Source organism: Miniopterus natalensis, chromosome 17 (genome assembly GCF_054644295.1).
Source record: "Miniopterus natalensis isolate mMinNat1 chromosome 17, mMinNat1.hap1, whole genome shotgun sequence".
NCBI classification, from domain to species: domain Eukaryota; kingdom Metazoa; phylum Chordata; class Mammalia; order Chiroptera; family Miniopteridae; genus Miniopterus; species Miniopterus natalensis.
Window position 1 is genome coordinate 27,897,570 of NC_142097.1, and position 16,397 is coordinate 27,913,966.

General features: G+C 49.4%; 2 protein-coding genes across 4 annotated transcripts in view; both read left to right on the forward strand.

Moving 5' to 3' along the window:
• The window catches only part of ACSF2 (acyl-CoA synthetase family member 2), a 29,474-nt gene extending 26,632 nt beyond the window's left edge, over positions 1-2,842 (forward strand). For both annotated transcript variants that reach the window (XM_016203401.2, XM_087826193.1), the window contains exons 12-16: positions 732-883; positions 1,706-1,847; positions 1,938-2,048; positions 2,191-2,259; positions 2,523-2,842. In XM_016203401.2, coding sequence (XP_016058887.2) covers positions 732-883; positions 1,706-1,847; positions 1,938-2,048; positions 2,191-2,259; positions 2,523-2,573 — 525 coding nt within the window. In that variant the 3' untranslated portion in view covers positions 2,574-2,842. The remainder of the gene's footprint in view (positions 1-731; positions 884-1,705; positions 1,848-1,937; positions 2,049-2,190; positions 2,260-2,522) is intronic.
• A 1,103-nt stretch (positions 2,843-3,945) lies between these two features.
• On the forward strand, positions 3,946-13,017 carry RSAD1 (radical S-adenosyl methionine domain containing 1). Of its 2 annotated transcripts, XM_016203400.2 has the most exons (10): positions 3,946-4,577; positions 4,992-5,125; positions 5,230-5,434; positions 7,602-7,967; positions 8,168-8,231; positions 8,644-8,791; positions 8,999-9,053; positions 9,771-9,874; positions 10,054-10,204; positions 12,650-13,017. In XM_016203400.2, exons 1-9 carry the CDS (start codon positions 4,083-4,085, stop codon positions 10,169-10,171), a joined length of 1,689 nt encoding a protein of 562 aa, XP_016058886.2. In that variant the 5' UTR covers positions 3,946-4,082; the 3' UTR covers positions 10,172-10,204; positions 12,650-13,017. The 2 variants fall into 2 exon arrangements, with proteins under 2 accessions (XP_016058886.2, XP_087682320.1); XM_087826194.1 differs by lacking the exon at positions 8,168-8,231 and having other exon boundaries at positions 8,670-8,791.
• The last annotated feature ends 3,380 nt before the right edge of the window (positions 13,018-16,397 follow it).

Below are 16,397 nucleotides of genomic sequence, written 5' to 3' on the forward strand. Positions count from 1 at the left end.
GTCCACACCTGGTTTCCCTTGCCCCCTTGTGCCTTTGCGCCTCTGAGGTCACTGCCAGGGTGCCCCAGCAGCTGCTTTCCCCTAGAGTCAACCGCCGTCCTGGTGTGAATCTTTCCTGCCCTCCTCCCTGGAGTGAGTGTGCAATAACATTAGCCCCTTCCCATGCATCCCACAACCTCGCTGCCACTTGGTGGAATGCCCACCTGTGAGGTAGACAGGGCCAGCATAGTTCTCCCCATTTCACAGAGGTGGATACTGAGGCACGCAGAGGCTAAGTTTTCCTTTCACATTGGCTTCGGCCCATTTCTCCGCTAGGCTTTCAGACTCCACCTCTCTGTCGCCTCTCCGGTTCACATGGCCTGGCCACACCACCCTCTTTGGCTTCTCTATTTGCTGCTTAATGGGAAGTAAGAGAACACTCCCTTTTCTTCTGCAGTTTATAATTCTTCAGCCTGCCTGGCCCTCCATAGGCCTCCTTCTCTGTGGCAGCTCCTGTCCACTCCGTTTCCTCAGCACCCCTGGCCTGGCCCTCACCTGTTCTTGTTGCCCAGCTCAGGTGTCTGATTGGTGATGGATCCACTCTGGCCTTTCTTTCCCTTCTCTGGATCGGATTGGGCAGAGCCAGAGGCTTCATTATTGGGGGGAGGAAAGGCAAAGCTCCCACCCATTCCTGAGACCCCATCCTGAAGTGAGAGGGTGGGAGGCCCCCACCTGAAGCTGCCCTGTTCCAGGCCCAGATCATAAACACGGAGCTGGGGACCATGACAGAGCTGAACACACCAGGAGAGCTGTGGATCCGAGGGTACTGCGTCATGCTGGGCTACTGGGGCGAGCCCCAGAAGACTGAGGAAGTAATTGGACAGGACAAGTGGTATCGGACAGGGTAAGAGGGCGGAGCGGAGCAGAGGGTTTGGTTGCTGAGGGGAAGCTGGGGGTCCTGAGGCTGAGCTGGGAACATTAAACTAGAAGAGGGAGAATATGTGTGTCAGTGTGGCCCCTTCACAGACCCGATGGCCACAGTGTGTAAATGGGGATGATCACAGTCAGTACATAGGGCTCCTGGAAGGATCCAATGTGGTACTGATGAGAGTGCCCAGCACAGTGCACTGCAGCAGGGTCTGTGAAATTGGAGCCAAGATTTAGTCACTCATTTGTTAATGGGACAAATTTTCCTCATTCACCTGCCATGTGCCATCTCTATTCTAGACACTGGCACACCAGTGGGAAGCAAGATGAGCAGGATCCTACTCAGTCAGAGAAGGCCTTTAACTGGGAAATGTTTGAGCTGGGACTTGAATGACAGAAAAGAAGCCAAGCCCTGGATGGGTAGCTCAGTTGGTTAGAGCATCATCCTGATGTGCCAAGGTTGCAGGTTCAATCCCTGGTCAGGCACATACAAGAACCAATCAATGAATACATGAATAGGTAGGACAACAAATCACTCTCTCTCAAATCAATAAATAAAAATAAAATAGAAAGAAGCTGGCTATGAAAAGCATATGTATAGACATGTCGAGAGAAAGAATGTGTTTAGGTATTGGTTTGTTTTTTATCTGCCTCCTCCAGGGAATGTCTTGTTCATGCTGTATCCTCCAGAGTCTAGAGCAAAGCAAGACACATAGTAGGTGGTCAGTAAATGTTTGATGAATGAGTAAGCCAGCTGGTTGGGGCAGAGGCAAGAGGCCATTTCTGGCTTTCCTTACAGAGACATTGCCAGCATGGATGAGCAGGGCTTCTGCAAAATCGTGGGCCGCTCCAAGGACATGATCATCCGGGGCGGCGAGAACATCTACCCCGCAGAGCTTGAGGACTTCTTTCAAACACACCCGAAGGTGCAGGAAGTACAGGTGAGGCACCCAGTCCAGGCGAGCCCAGGTGAGCCCCAAGAGTAGGAAACACAGATGGGGATGTCTGATCTCTGTCTGTGACTCTGGAAGGTGGTGGGAGTGAAGGACGACCGGATGGGGGAGGAAGTCTGCGCCTGCATTCGGCTGAAGAACGGGGAGGAGACCACGCCAGAGGAGATCAAGGCTTTCTGCAAAGGGAAGGTGGGAGCCTCAATGCACCCCTAGCTGATGGTGCTCTGTTCTTCAACTCCCTTCTCCCTGCCAACCACTCAGCCCACTGTCCCCCTCCCGCAACCCTATGACCCCCACACAGCCTCATGCTTTATCTCCCTCTGGTCTGCAGATCTCCCACTTCAAGATTCCCCGATACATCGTGTTTGTCACCAACTACCCCCTCACCATCTCAGGAAAGGTGTGTAAGGTGGGGAAGGTGAGGGAGGGACAGGATAGCCTGGGGCCCAGGTGCAGAAGGTCAGGTGGCCCCAACTCTGCCTCCCTCAGGGATGGGTAAGAGTCTGGCAGTAGGATGACCAACTAGTCAAACGCATCCTGGTTTGCCCCAAAGTTTCCTGGCTTTAGCCTGAGAAACTCCTCAGTCTCAGCAAACCAAGATGGTGGTCACCCAAGCTGGCAGTGGCCACAAGCCTGGCTCTCACTCATTTCTCTTTCCTCCAGGTCCAGAAATTCAAACTTCGCGAGCAGATGGAACGGCATCTCAACCTGTGAATAAAGGGGAGGGAGGTCCTCCCAGGCCCTCCCTGCCCTTCCCCCACATCCCCCTCGTCAGTCTTAGTGATTTGACATAAAGAGCTTCTCTGTTTTCTTTGGTTGATGTCTTGCTAGTGTGGTCCCTTGGCGGCTACTGTGGGACGGAGAGGGAAGAAACCAAAGGGAAACTAGCACTTTCAGACCTATTGCTTATCAACGATGGTGCTAAGCACTTTGGTGTGCATTGTCTACTTAATTTAATCTTCATTCAATCCCTTGAGATACCAAAGGGATTCAGTGAGGATTTTAAAGACTATACTCATTTCTTTTCCATATTGCCACCAGATTAGTCCAGCAAGAAGTATTCTTTTTTAATAACAGCTTCATTAAGATATAATTCACGTACCATCCACTTCACCCATTTATTTTTTTTATTTTTATTTTTTTAAAATATATCTTTAATGATTTCAAAGAGAGGAAGGGAGAGGAATAGAGAGATAGAAACATCAATGATGAGTCATTGATCGGCTGCCTCCTGCGCGCCCCCGACTGGGGATCGAGCCCACAACCCGGGCATGTGCCCTGACCGGGAATCAAACCCTGATCGCCTGGATCCTAGGTTGATGTTCAACCGCTGAGCCACGCCCGGCTGGGCACACCCATTTAAAGTATATGATTCATTGGTTTTTAGTATGTTCACAGATATGCACCACCATCATCACAGTCAATTTTGAACATTTGCATCTCCTTAAAAAGAAACTCCATACCCTTTAGCTATCATCCCACATCTCCCTCCCCCCAAACAACCCAACTTGTATGTGTGTGCGTGCGTGTGTATTTCTTGACCCAAGAAATAAGAAGTTCTTCCTGTTTGTAATCTTTATCCCCTTGTCTGTCTGCTCCCAGCAGCAGTGGCCTCCTCCTTTTAGAAAATGAACATACGTTTAGGATGCTCTGGCTGCCACGCACTATGCTAGGTGCTTTCTTAAAATCTTCCCAACAACCCCATCAAGTAGACATTAGTCCCATTTCACAAATGATGAAATGGAAACTCAGGGCAGTTCAGTGTCTTGCCCCAGGCCACACAGCTGGAATTAGAATCTACTTGTCTGACTCCAAAGCCCATGATCTTTCCACTTCCTGGGACAGTTCAGGAGCCTGCTTTCCGAGCCCTTCACCTGAACTCTCACAAATATCATCCCTGACTCTCCTCCCAGCAGATTGGGGGGGGGTGTTGGACCCCAGGAGATGACAGCCTATTCTCCTGGCCTAGCGGTTTCCCCTGGGATTTTTCTGCTCTTTCAAAGTCCAGCCCAAATGTCCTCTCCTCCCATCCTGACTCCACAGCCCTTGTAAGAGATCGCCCCACAGCTCAGAGCAGACCTGCCCGGTATCCCGCAGGTGCTGAGTTAACATCTGTTGCCTGCTGTCTCTTGTTGGTTTGCTTCTCCTGTCGTGCATCTGTACTGGGACCTGGTCTCATGCATCTTATGTGCCCAGCGCCCAGCTCTCTGCCAGGCACATAAAATGTTAAGGAACTCACTGAACGAACGAAGAATTCCTGGGTGGGTCAGGGAACTCGCCCCCGACAGAGTGCCTAAGCCGGGGAGCCCAGCCCACGGCCTTCTCCCCGCCGCCAGGCAAAGGCAGCCCGGTGACTGCGGTGAGCGCCTATGTGCCCGGCAGGTGGCGCCGCAGACCCGAGGCCCGGGTCCTCCCGGCGCGTCGCCGGGCGCGGTGCTCGGTCACGCAGCCCCTCTTCCTTCCGCCGGGGCGGCCCAACCGGTTCGGCTCCGCTTACACCGTGCGCCCCGGGCGCGTCTCGGGCTCGCGTCCCGCCCCGTGCACCAGGCCGCCGCCCGCCCGGCCGCAGTGAGCACCATGACGCTTCCCCGGGGCCGGGCCGGGGCCCGGGCCTTGGCCTCAGCGGCCAAAGTGGCCCAGAGGCGCCGCCTCGTGGAGGACGCGGGGAGATCGCCGAGTCCTGCGACCTGGAGCCGGCGCGCCGCGCTCTATGTCCACGTGAGTGGGAAGGAGGGGCCGAGCTCGAGAGGCGGGGCGCGCCGGCGGGAACCCATCTGGCGACTCGTCAGTCGTGAGCCCACCGGCCGACCTTCCCCGCCCCCAGGCGAGGTTTTGGGAGGGAGCCGGTGCCCTGGCTGGGAAATGTCTGAGTCCCGGATCCTGAAGTCCCTGGTGCTCACCAGCTCGGTGACCCTTGACGGTGTGGTCTCCCTTCTGAACCTCAGTTTTGTCTCATTGAAGTGGGCATCATAATCCCAGTCCGACCTGCCGTGGGGAGTTTTGTGGCGCAGATGGCGTAGCCACTGTTGACAGACCTGGAATAGGGATGGGGGGGTGTGGGACCGAACCCTGGAAGTGGCCAGGGCAGCCCTGAGTTCTCTCTCGCCCCTTCCAAACACCCCTTCCTCCCAGTGGCCCTACTGCGAGAAACGCTGCAGTTACTGCAACTTCAATAAGTACATCCCCCGAGGCGTGGAGGAGGCTGCGGTGCGGAGCTGCCTGGTGACTGAGGCTCAGACGCTGCTGCGACTAAGCGGGGTGCAGCGGTGGGTCCTGGGGCCGGAGGCGGGGCTTGGAGTGGACAGGACAGGCGCTGCGGGCATCCCGGAGGGCTCCCTCAGGTCTCACCTTCTTTATCTTCTTCACCCAGGGTGGAGTCTGTGTTCTTCGGTGGGGGCACACCCAGTCTGGCCAGTCCCCACACTGTGGCTGCTGTCCTGGAGGCAGTGGCCCAGGCAACTCACCTGCCCGCCGACTCCGAAGTCACACTGGAGGCCAACCCCACTTCTGCCCCTGCCTCCAGGCTGGCAGCATTTGGGGCAGCAGGAGTCAACAGGTTGTCCATTGGCCTCCAGGTAACCAACCTTATCCACCCCATCCTGGGGCACCCAGCCCTTCAGTGCTGTCTCTCCTCTGGGCACATTTGTTTACTGGGCAAACATTTTTTGAGCTCCTTCTGGGTGCCAGAGCCTCGTAGGTACTGAAAAATATATGGTGACACTTTTGTAACTATATAATTGTCTACTTCTGTAGTGTCTGGCACATAGTAGATGCTCAGAAAAGATCTGCTACATGATTGGAGACACAGGAGGAGACAAACGGGTGGTCAGATCGTTGCAGCATGGTAAAGGGGGTCTCTGCAAAAGGCTTTCAGAGCACGGACTGAAGGGCATCTCAGTCTGATGAAATCATTGAACCCTCCCGGACAGGTGATGTTGGAATGAGGCGGAGGAGTTCACCGCAGAAGAGGGTGTGGGAGGAAAAGACACAGGATATGGAAAAGCCTTGCATGTTTTGGGGGAGCGCTGAGTCATTCATTGTGACTGGAGAGGCTGGAGAGGAGGAAGCCTTCAGCACCATACTAGAGAATTTGGGTTTTGCCTCGTGGTTTACAGGGGAACCGTTGAAGATTTTTAAGTAGGGAGAAAAATATTTCTCTCAGGTTGACCCCTCGTGTTTTCATACCCAGTATTGCTTTCCCATTTCTAATACATTTACCACTTACCATAGAGTTTGGGGTCAGAGCCTTGTCCTCATGGGATGTATTGAAAGGGACACATCATTTCTGAGATCATCCGGCCCCAAATGCATACATATCTTGACTATAATTATGAGGAAACCTCAGGAAAACCTAAATTAAGTGACTTTTTATATGTGTGGTAAGAACAGATAACATGAGGTTGGTCTAACCTCTTAAATTTTTAGTATACAGTATACACTAAAAATCTGTTAACTGTAAGGACAGTTATATACAGAAGATCTCTAGAATTTCTTCATTAAGAGATATTTTGAAAAACAACCGGCCTATAATCTTCAAAAATGTCAGTATCGTGAAAGACATAGGAAGGATCTAGACTAAAGGAGACTAAAGAGACAATGACAGCTGAATGCAATGTGTGACCCCTGATTGGGTCCTGGAGTGGCGTGGGAAGAGGAAATTACTACAGTAGACATTATTGGGACAGTTGGTCAAATTTGAATATGACTATGTATTAGATAATGGCATTGTATCAATGTCACATTTCCTGAACTCTATAATTGGCTTGTGGTTATATAAGAGAATGTCCTTGTTGTTAGGAAGTACACACTTAACGATTTAGGGGTAAAAGGGTACAGTATTTAAGTTAATTAAATTTAAATAACCAGCTTGCAAATGCTCACTAGCATATGGCCAGTGGCTACCATATTCTACTAAGCTCGGCCGGTGTGGCTCAGTTGGTTAAGCGTCCTCCCATGCACCCAGAAGTCACTGGTTTGATTCACAGTCTTGTGGGCTCGATCCCCAGTAGGGGGCATGCAGGAGGCAGCCAATGACTCTCTCTCATCGTTGATGTTTCTACCTCCCTCTCTCTCTTCCTTCCTCTCTCTCAATCAATAAAAACATATTCAAATATTTTAAATTATCTTAATATTTAAATAGGCACATGCAGTTAATGCCTACTGTATTGGACTGTGCAGCTATAGAACATTTCCATCATCGCAGAAAGTTCTTTTGGACAGCGCTGGTCTGTAACATACTCTCAAATGATTCAACGTAATAATAATATGTGTGTATATTTATATAGAGACAAAGCAAATGTGGCAAAATGTTAGCTGGTGAATCTAAATAAAGGTGTTCATTGAATTTTTTTTCAACTTTTCTATAAGTTTGAAATATTTCAAAATCAAAAGTAAAATTAAGACTCTTGGCTTTGGGGCCAGACAGTCCTAAATTCCAGGTCTGACTTTACCACTGTATGACCTTGGGTAAGTTACATAACACCTCAACTTTAGTTTTCTCATCTGTAAAATGGAGCGGATGTTGGAGGGTTATAAGGATGAATTAGACATTGCATAAAAATGCTGGGAACATAGTGACCCTTCAGTAAATGGTATACCCTTGGTATTGGCTTGACCATCCGCTTTCTACTTGCCTGTCATGTTCTATATTTTCACCTCTGTCTGTCTACAGTAAGGTCAGTCAGGTGCCTTTGTTTCCCTCTGAGCTGGCCTGTGCGCTTACACTGGACCCTCTCTCCCCAGTCCCTGGATGACACTGAGCTCCAGCTGCTGGGGCGGACACACTCAGCCAGTGATGCTCTGCGGACACTGGCAGAGGCCCGGTGCCTATTCCCTGGGCGCGTATCTGCGGACCTGATGCTGGGGCTGCCGGCACAGCAGGTGAGGCCGTGGCTCAGGCAGCTGGAGGAACTGCTGCTCCACTGTGATGATCACATCTCCCTCTACCAGCTGACCCTGGAGAGGGGCACTGCCCTCTTCACCCAGGTGCAGCAGGGTGCCCTTCCTGCCCCAGACCCTGAGCTTGCTGCTGAGATGTACCAGGAGGGACGGGCAGTCCTTCAGGAGGCTGGCTTCCGCCAGTATGAGGTCTCCAACTTTGCTCGGAACGTAAGTCCTGGGGCTTATGGCTGAAGGTGGGAGTAGGCGGGCTGAGGTGTGGCCTGGGAAAGTGGCCCTATGGGGAGAAGGGTCTCTGCTGGGTGCTCTGAGGCCTGAGGGGAGGGACATTCTAACAAGGTGCCCCTTACCTGAGCAGGAACAGGGCTGCCAGCTGTGCCCTGTTCTGACTACTCCCTCTCTCCCCACAGGGGGCGCTTAGTACCCACAATTGGACTTACTGGCAGTGTGGTCAGTATATTGGGGTTGGACCTGGTGAGTCCCCTGTGAACCATAGAAGGATGACTCAGGAGTGGAATGTCATGGCTGTGTGATCTTGGGCCACTTATTAACCTACCCAAGCCTCTGTTTCCTCATATGTAAAGTGCAGGGGGAAAAAAGATGCCGTTGTGTGTGTACTTTTGAGGTGCTTGACAGTGACTGGCACTGTGGTTTGCGGCCTTTAGCACACATCGGAATTACACAGAGGCTTGTTAAAACCCAGATAACTGGGCCTTACTTCCAGAACTGCTGATTGTTCAGGGTGGGAGTAGGGCCCAAAAATTTAGGTTTGTAGCATATTAGGTGCTGTTGGTACAGTGACCACACTTTGAGAACCACTGGCTTAACATCTAGCAGGCACACAGTGTTAGCTGATATTAAAGGGTGTGGTTGTTGATGTTGTCAGGGGCCCATGGGCGCTTTATACCCCAGGGGGCCGGGGGCCTTGCTCGGGAGGCTCGGATCCAGACCCTGGAGCCTGACAACTGGATGAGGGAGGTGATGCTGTTTGGCCACGGCACCCGGAAGCGCTTCATCCTGGGTGAACTGGAACTGTGAGTATTGGAGAGCACAGGGCTTTCCCCGGGGTTCGCCTGCACCCCCAGAACCACCTCCATGTGCACTTTTTTATTCCTTGCCTTGCCCTGCCCCATACTGCATGATCCTCATAAGCCCCCCATTCCCACATCCCAGCATGGGGTTTGAAGACTGGGAGAAGCACAAGTCTCCTCTCCAAGACCTCTTAATGGTTTTCCTTTCAGGCTGGAGGAAGTTTTGGCAATGGGACTACGCACAGACGTGGGGATCACTCACCAGGTAGGGGGTCAAGAGGCTCTGGCACACTGCTTCCTCCTAAGCCGTGCAAAATCATTACACACACACACACACACACACACACACACACACACACACACACCCCACCCCCCCCACCCCCATTCCTCTGGGGCTGCAGCTGGAGGTTGGACTTTAGTCCAGCCAAGGCCTGATGGGCAGAAGCAGTGGGCGGTGTGGCGCAGTGGTGAGAACCCTAGACCAAGGGCTGCAGAGACCCAGGCTCTAGTCCCCTTCTACTGCAACCTTGGGTACACATCCTTTCACCTCTCTGAACTTCAGTTTTCTCAGCTGTGTGGGGGAATAGACTAGATTAAGCGTTTTCAAGTGTTTTTAAGCAGCGCTGAAAGCTCGGATAGGAAGTGCAGTAGATGATCAGTCAGACTCAGAGCCGCTCTGGATGAAGGCAGGGCTATAAAGCCCTGGCCATTCCCTGAGCAGGGGGGGGCTGGGGAGGAACCGAGGGAGACCTGGCTTGGCTGGGAGCTGAGTTTTGGCCTAAACGCAGAGGAATGAAGGTCCCCACATCCCTGCTGGCCCATTGGCCTGGGCCTAGTGTGCACTAGAGTCATTTGGCTGAGATCCCTGTGCTGGACTGTACCCTCCCTCACCCTTTACCACACCCCCAGGCATGTGGCCCAGAGTAGCCCCATCAGTTACTACCCTGTGGTTCCTGCATCTCTGACCCTTTGTTCTCCGCAGCACTGGCAGAAGTTTGAGCCCCAGCTGACCCTGTGGGATGTGTTTGGAGCAAGTGAGGAGGTGAACACACTGCTGGAGCAGGGCCTGTTGCTGCTGGATCACAGGTATTTGGGGGTTGGGGAGAGGTGGTTAGAAATCCCAGGGAGCCCTGACTACAGATCACACACCTGGGAAAGTAGAGAAAGACTGAGGAGGGGCCTGTGGATGCCGGTGGCACTGGTAGACAGTGGGCATTGAAATTGGTAAGATGAGGCAGTGACATCCAGGCCCCTTGGTTTTCTAGGGGTCTTCGGTGTTCCTGGGAAGGTTTGGCTGTGCTGGACTCACTACTACTGACCCTTTTACCTCGACTCCAGGAGGCCTGGCAGCAGAAAAACCCCTCCTGTGTGCCAGGAGGGTGACAGATGTCCCTGCATTCCAGGACAGTATCCCAGGTGGGCTTGGAGCTGGGCTGATGCTACAGGCATCTCCCCTAGCAGGTGCCATCTCAGCTCTGGTCATTACCTGGCCCTGGCATCTCCAGGGGACCACCTACAGTGAGGTGGGTGGGAGGACTTTTCTGGTCTGGGAACTGGCATCAAGTGCGCCCACCACTGCCAGAGAAGGAGTAGTGCTTTCCAGGAGTGCCTCTCACTCTCTAAAGCAAATCCTGGCTGGCAAGAGATTCTGAGGAATCCCGCTCTCAAGCTTCCAGCCCCTACAATATAGAACAGGACATAGGAGGGACTGAAGTATGCTGGCAGACCATATGTGAATCTAGAACAGCTGTCTGCTGGACTCTGAGAACAGAAGGAAAGGTCAGAGCAAGCCTTGCCCCGTGTCTCTTGGCAACCAGGATATGTTTGGGGTGTCAGGAGCCTCACAGATCTTCCTGAATTTCCTTCCCCAGCCCCCTCTCTCTGCAACCTTTCCCTTAAGAGAGTGAAGGTAGGGGTGGGGAAAGCAGGGAAATGGGAGGGAAGAAGAATTCAGAAAAGACCCAGAGCCTGCTGATTTTCCCCTGGCCTGTTACTTGCAGAAATGGTCACCTGGTCTTATTTAAGTAACCTAATAAGATCCTCTGGAGTCTGTCCTGATGGTGGTCCTCTCCTTTGTCTGGGCTCCTTTGTGGAGCGTGCAATCCTGACTTGGGGGCTAGAGGCTTAGTCTAAGCTGAGATTTCTTCTTGTTCCCTAACAGTTATTTACCCAATGATTTTAGCATCCAGCAGGATACCTGCCTAAATCAATGATTAGATTGAGGGTTGCAAAATGTTAGTTTCTGACTCTATCATTCCATCTGCATTCATTAACTGGCATTCATCCATATGAAAAGAGCTTTCCCTTTTTGAACAGCTGATACTCTTAACCTAGAAATTGTATTCAGGGTGTGTGTATGTGTGTGAGTGATAAAGGCATTTTCCTGTGAAAAGGCTTCATAACTTTTCATATCAAAGGGTACTGCGATGCCAAAAGTAATTTAGTACCGCTGCAAATCAGGGCGTGCTCAGCTCAGCCTCTAGCTGGGTGACTAAGGATGGGGTTCCCCACCCCTCAGAGGTGAGCACGTGCATTTCCCGTGTGCCTAGTGGGTGTGAATATCAGTCCTTCCGTGACCCTGTGGTAATGTGGTAAGTGTTACTACCTCTCGTTTATTCATGAAATATTCAGCAAGCACCACTGGTGTGCCAGGCACTGTGCTGGGTACACAGAGAGGAATAAGACCTGTCCGAGCCCGTGAGGAACTCACCACCGTGTTGATAGATGTGTAAAGAGATAAGTTTCAGGGTTATCAGTAAGGATGTGCAGGAGGATTGTGGAAGACCCTCCCGGACTCTGAGGGGCTGGGAGCAGAAAGGGGGTATACATTTTTCTTACTACCGCCACTGGCCCTGGGCAGCTTGCAGGGTGACCTGTGCTGCCCAGGGGAGCCTCTTCCCAAGCCTTCCCCTAATCTTGATATTCAAGAAGTGAGCACGGGGCTGGAGCAGGTGCTCCATCAGATAACCTGGGCCTGCTTAGGTTTCTCCCAGCGGCCAGGGCTCATGCCACCTGAGACACTCAGGCCCTCCCTGTTCACTAGGCCTGTGCAGATAGCCTGGACAGGAGCCAGGGCCAGGTGGAGGTGGCAGGGATCAGATTCTGTGACTCAGCCTGGTCCCACCCTCCCCAGGTGAATCAGAATCTCCTGGAGGCGGAGCCCAGAAATCTAGTTTTAAATGCTTCCTAAAGGGCTCTAATGATCAGGCCAGTTTGGGAAGCCCTGTCATCTCCTGCCTTCCATCCTGAGAGACTGGGGTCAGGAGGAATGAGGGGGACACAGCTACTTCCCTCTGCATCCAGGCCTTCCATGGCTCATCCATCAAAGGGTGGATGAGCCGTGGAAGGCTCCACATTGAGGCTTCAATTGTCATTTTTCACCTGCCCTACTGAAAAGCACACGAACACAATTAAAAGGGGTTAACAAGCTACTTTGGTGATGAGAGGAGATGAGGAAATGTAATATGTGTGAGTGTGTGGTTACAGCTTGAAAGACCAAACCTTCCTCGTACAAGAGCACTAACAATTTTAGAGCCCTACGGTTGAGCCACCCAACTCCCATCAAGTAGGGTGAAGTAGGCAGGGCAGCTATAATTTCCATTTCACATTCAAAGAGGCTCTCTAACTTGACTCAGGTGATATAAGTAGTAAGCAGCAGAACTGGCATAATACTTCTGGGCATCCAGAACTTTCTGTTACATCATTATATTATACTTACTGTGGGTCCAGGTCCACTGACCTGTCTCTTAAATTAGGCAAAATCCTGACCTCTTTCTGGCCCCTATGCCTCAGGCTTGAAGCTGCCATCTCAGCCTGGTGCTGGGTAGCTCAGACTCAGAGTCTGTGTTTTCTCTCCTGAAGAGACTTGAACAGTGAGAACCCATGTGTCCCATCTCCATGAGACCATCCAGTTCCTGGGACAGAACTGCATTCTACAAAGAAAAGGATTTGAATAATAAAATTGCTATCGACTGAGTGTGCCCCCCAGAATTCATATGTGGAGACCTCATCCCCAAGCTGATGTATTGGGAGGTGGAGCTTTGGCAGTGATTAGATCATGAGGATGGAGTCCTCATGAATGGGATTAGTGCCCTTTTAAAAGAAGACCTCAGAGAGCTCCCTAACCTCATGTGAGGACATGGAGAGGAGACACAGAATCCACTGGCACCGTGCTCTTGAACTTCCCAGCCTCTGAAACTGTGAGAAATAAATGTTTTTTGTTTAAGCCACCCAGTCTGTGGTATTTTTGTTATAGCAGCCAAATGGCCTAAGACAAAGATGAATAACTTGTGTGGTAGGTTGTATTATTGTTCAAATGTTTACCACCCTTCCTCCAGTACCCCTTCCTGAGGGCATGTGGGGGATTATCAATCCCTGCCCTGTTGATTGTGGGAAGGACCAAGAGACTTGCCTACACTGACTATAAGAGCCAGCAGGTGGTCCGCCCTCTTCTCTCTCTGTCATAGAAACCTGCATTGTTCAGACTGAGATCGTGTCGTCAGCCTGGGTCCTAGAGTTAAGATGCTGGGCAGAGGAGCAGTCAACCATTGAGACAAGAGCAGCAGGGGTGAGAAGTTCACATTCACTGTTGTAAACCAGAAGATTTGGGGTTGTTTATTACTGCAGCATAACTGAGACTAAACTGACTGATACAGTCATAATCCCATCATTCAAAGATTAATCACTGCTAAGATTCTGGTGAGTGTATTAGCAAAAATCCTTACATGCAAATGAATATATTTAGATATACAATCGTACAAAAGTGAGATAACATGCATCTTTCTTTGGAGCCTTCTTTTTCCAGCTAATGTGTATTGGGCATCCTTTCATGTCAAGTTTGTAGCTATATCCTGTTTTTGTAGTGTAGCTTCATAGCGTACCCCTGCATGGTTATGCCAAAATTTAGTTTACCGTTTCCTTTTTGGTGAAACTGAGGGTTTAATTTTTTATTTTTATGAACTCTGTGATGAACATCTTATGTAAATTTTTTTATGCACTGACTTGATAATTTTGTTATGTTTAGGATAAATCCCAAGAAGTGGGTTGCTGACAGGAGACTCACATCCTTTGTTTGGATATGCAATACCAAACTACCCTCCAGTCAGCCTTCAGTATTCACACTTTTGCCAGCTTGCTAGTATTCTCATTTCTCAAAATTATAATTTTGTCAATAGCAAACATGATCCATTTTTCCAAATGATTCCAATCTGAGGATCACTCTTAACCCTACCTTTAGCCTCAGCTAACATACTGTCTCCCTAACTTTGGCAATTATTCTGCCCATCTGATCACTCAAGTCAGAGAGCAAAGGGGATGCAACCTCTGGGGCCACCCAGGTAGAAGACCAAACTGGAAGTGTTTGCCAGTGTGTCGCTCCTGAATTTCTCTTATTCAGACCCCCCTTCTGGGAGAATACCAGATCTCCCTTCTATCTTTCTCTCCCTGCTCCCCCTTCTTTTCCCTGTGGGGGCTTTTTTAAGCCAATTTTTTTTTTATTACACAAACAACATTATAGAAACATTAGAATTCTAAATGGGAAAAAAGTCACCCACAATCAGTGGCCCCAACAAATTAAACTGTTTTTATCTGCCTGTGTTCCCTCCCAGCCCTCATCCAAATGCATGCAGGCTCTGTGCCCAGTAGTGCTCCTGGCACGGATCTAATTTTGCATTCTGCCCTTTCTGCCTCTCATCCGGCCATAAGCATTTTTCTGTGTTGTTACATGGGCATCATCTTTCTCAGTTAAATTGTTGCACAGTGTTCCAATGAGTGAATAATTTAATCATTATTACCCTGATGTAAGTCACTTAAGTGGTTCCCCGTTTTCCTCTGTTACAAATAATGCTGCACTGTGTGTTTTTATGGATAGAGTGTCTTTCTTCATTTGGGTTATTTCCTCAGCTTGGTTCCCAAGAGTGAGACAGCTGGGTCAAAGGGCATGAAGGCTTTAATAATTCTTGGTGTGATTTGTAATATTGTTTAACAAAGGATTTTTCTTTTTTTATTTTCCTACTTAAAAAAATAATAATGTTTTCCTCTTTTTTCAACTGTATAGAAGAAAGAAAAAAATCTACTACCCAGAAATTACCATTACTAACATTTGGATAACCATCCCTCCACACATCTCCTGATGCATAGATATGCATATAGATGAAGAAATAAAAATAATTTTTCACAAAAGGGATCGTACTTGTGCCAGTTTTGCAACCTGTTTTTTTACTCAACATGTCCTGGGCTTTTCTAGTTGGTTCTGCCACCACCAGTGCTTAACGCAGTAGCGTAATATAGCACATACAGTAATAGCTGTAAGCCAGGCACGTGCCAAGAGTGTTCTCTGCATTAGCTCATTTAAGCTCCACAACAACCCAGTGAGATAAGTTCTATTATTATCATGCCCATTTTTGCAGATGAGGAAACAGGCTCAGAGAAACTAATTGACTGCTCAAGGTCACATAGCTAGGAAGTGGTGGGGCTGGCACTCAACTCAAGTTCTCTGGGGATCCCAAACAGATGCTTATACAAATCATACACAAATGCCTTCTTATTGTAAAAAGAATGATAACAAATGCAAGCAGTACCATAGCACAGAAAGTGAAGGGTGAAAGTCCCCTTTACACTTCCACGGAGGTTTGATGTGTGTGTCAGTTAAGTTTAGGTTTAACTGCATATGACAAAATCAAAGTAATGTAAACTTAAACAAATACATTTATTTCTTTTTCTTCCACATAAAAGAAGTGTGGACAAAGCATTTCAGGACTAGCACAGTGGACCCATGCTCACTGGTCACGAAGAACCAGGCTTCTATCTTTGTGCTCTGCATCCTCAGTTTATAGCTTCCATTCCTAAGGTCTCCATCTGGCCTAATGTGGTCCCTGGAGCTCCAACCATCACATCTGCATTCCAGGCAGCAAGAAGGAGAAAGGCTGGAGGGGCCACAGTGCAGTTTTCCCCAGGTAAATGAGCCCCATCTAAAGAGCTTCCTGCCCCATGACATAAGCTTACTTTTAATTGGCCACCCTTACCCATAAGGGAGCCTGGGAAATGTAGTTTTTAAACTGAGCACGTTGCTGCTTTCCCCCACCTCAATCCTGCATAATAGAAGGGATGGTTATTTTAATATTAAGAGGCAATCAGACAGCCCTGCCACCATGTGTATCCTTCCCAGTTCGTTCCTGTCAATATACACATATGTACCTATAGAAATATATAGTTTAGAAAAAGTCTAATGTGTAAATGGGACCTTGCTTTAATTTACATTTCAAAGTTTACTGACCAGATTAAACATTCTCCATTAAATATTTGTTTACTAATAATTGTGTTGTCTGCACATTTAAGCCCTTTGTTTATTTGGCCAGTTAAAGCCTTGATTTCCTGATTGGCTTGAATGAACTGGATGGATAGTTAGACAGGTAAGAGAGATGTTACAAGTACATTGACTCTTTGTCTTATTTGCTGCAAGTATTGCTGGCACTATGCTTTACTTTTTATCATTAATGGATTTTTACTTTTTTGGAAGCGAATTATCTAAAAATTTCAAATATTTATATAGAGAGTCCATCTTTTGCCTGTGACTTTCTGATCAGTTCCAGGGTCCAGAGATTTGGTCAAC

What these genes read in the sequence shown, in the direction of transcription:
- RSAD1 (XM_016203400.2), top strand. Translation starts at nt 4,083, where the DNA reads ATGTTAAGGAACTCACTGAACGAACGAAGAATTCCTGGGTGGGTCAGG. An exon ending in GTATATTGGGGTTGGACCTG is followed by an intron (nt 8,232 to 8,643) that starts GTGAGTCCCCTG and finishes TGATGTTGTCAG; the next exon opens with GGGCCCATGGGCGCTTTATA. An exon ending in ACGTGGGGATCACTCACCAG is followed by an intron (nt 9,054 to 9,770) that starts GTAGGGGGTCAA and finishes TGTTCTCCGCAG; the next exon opens with CACTGGCAGAAGTTTGAGCC.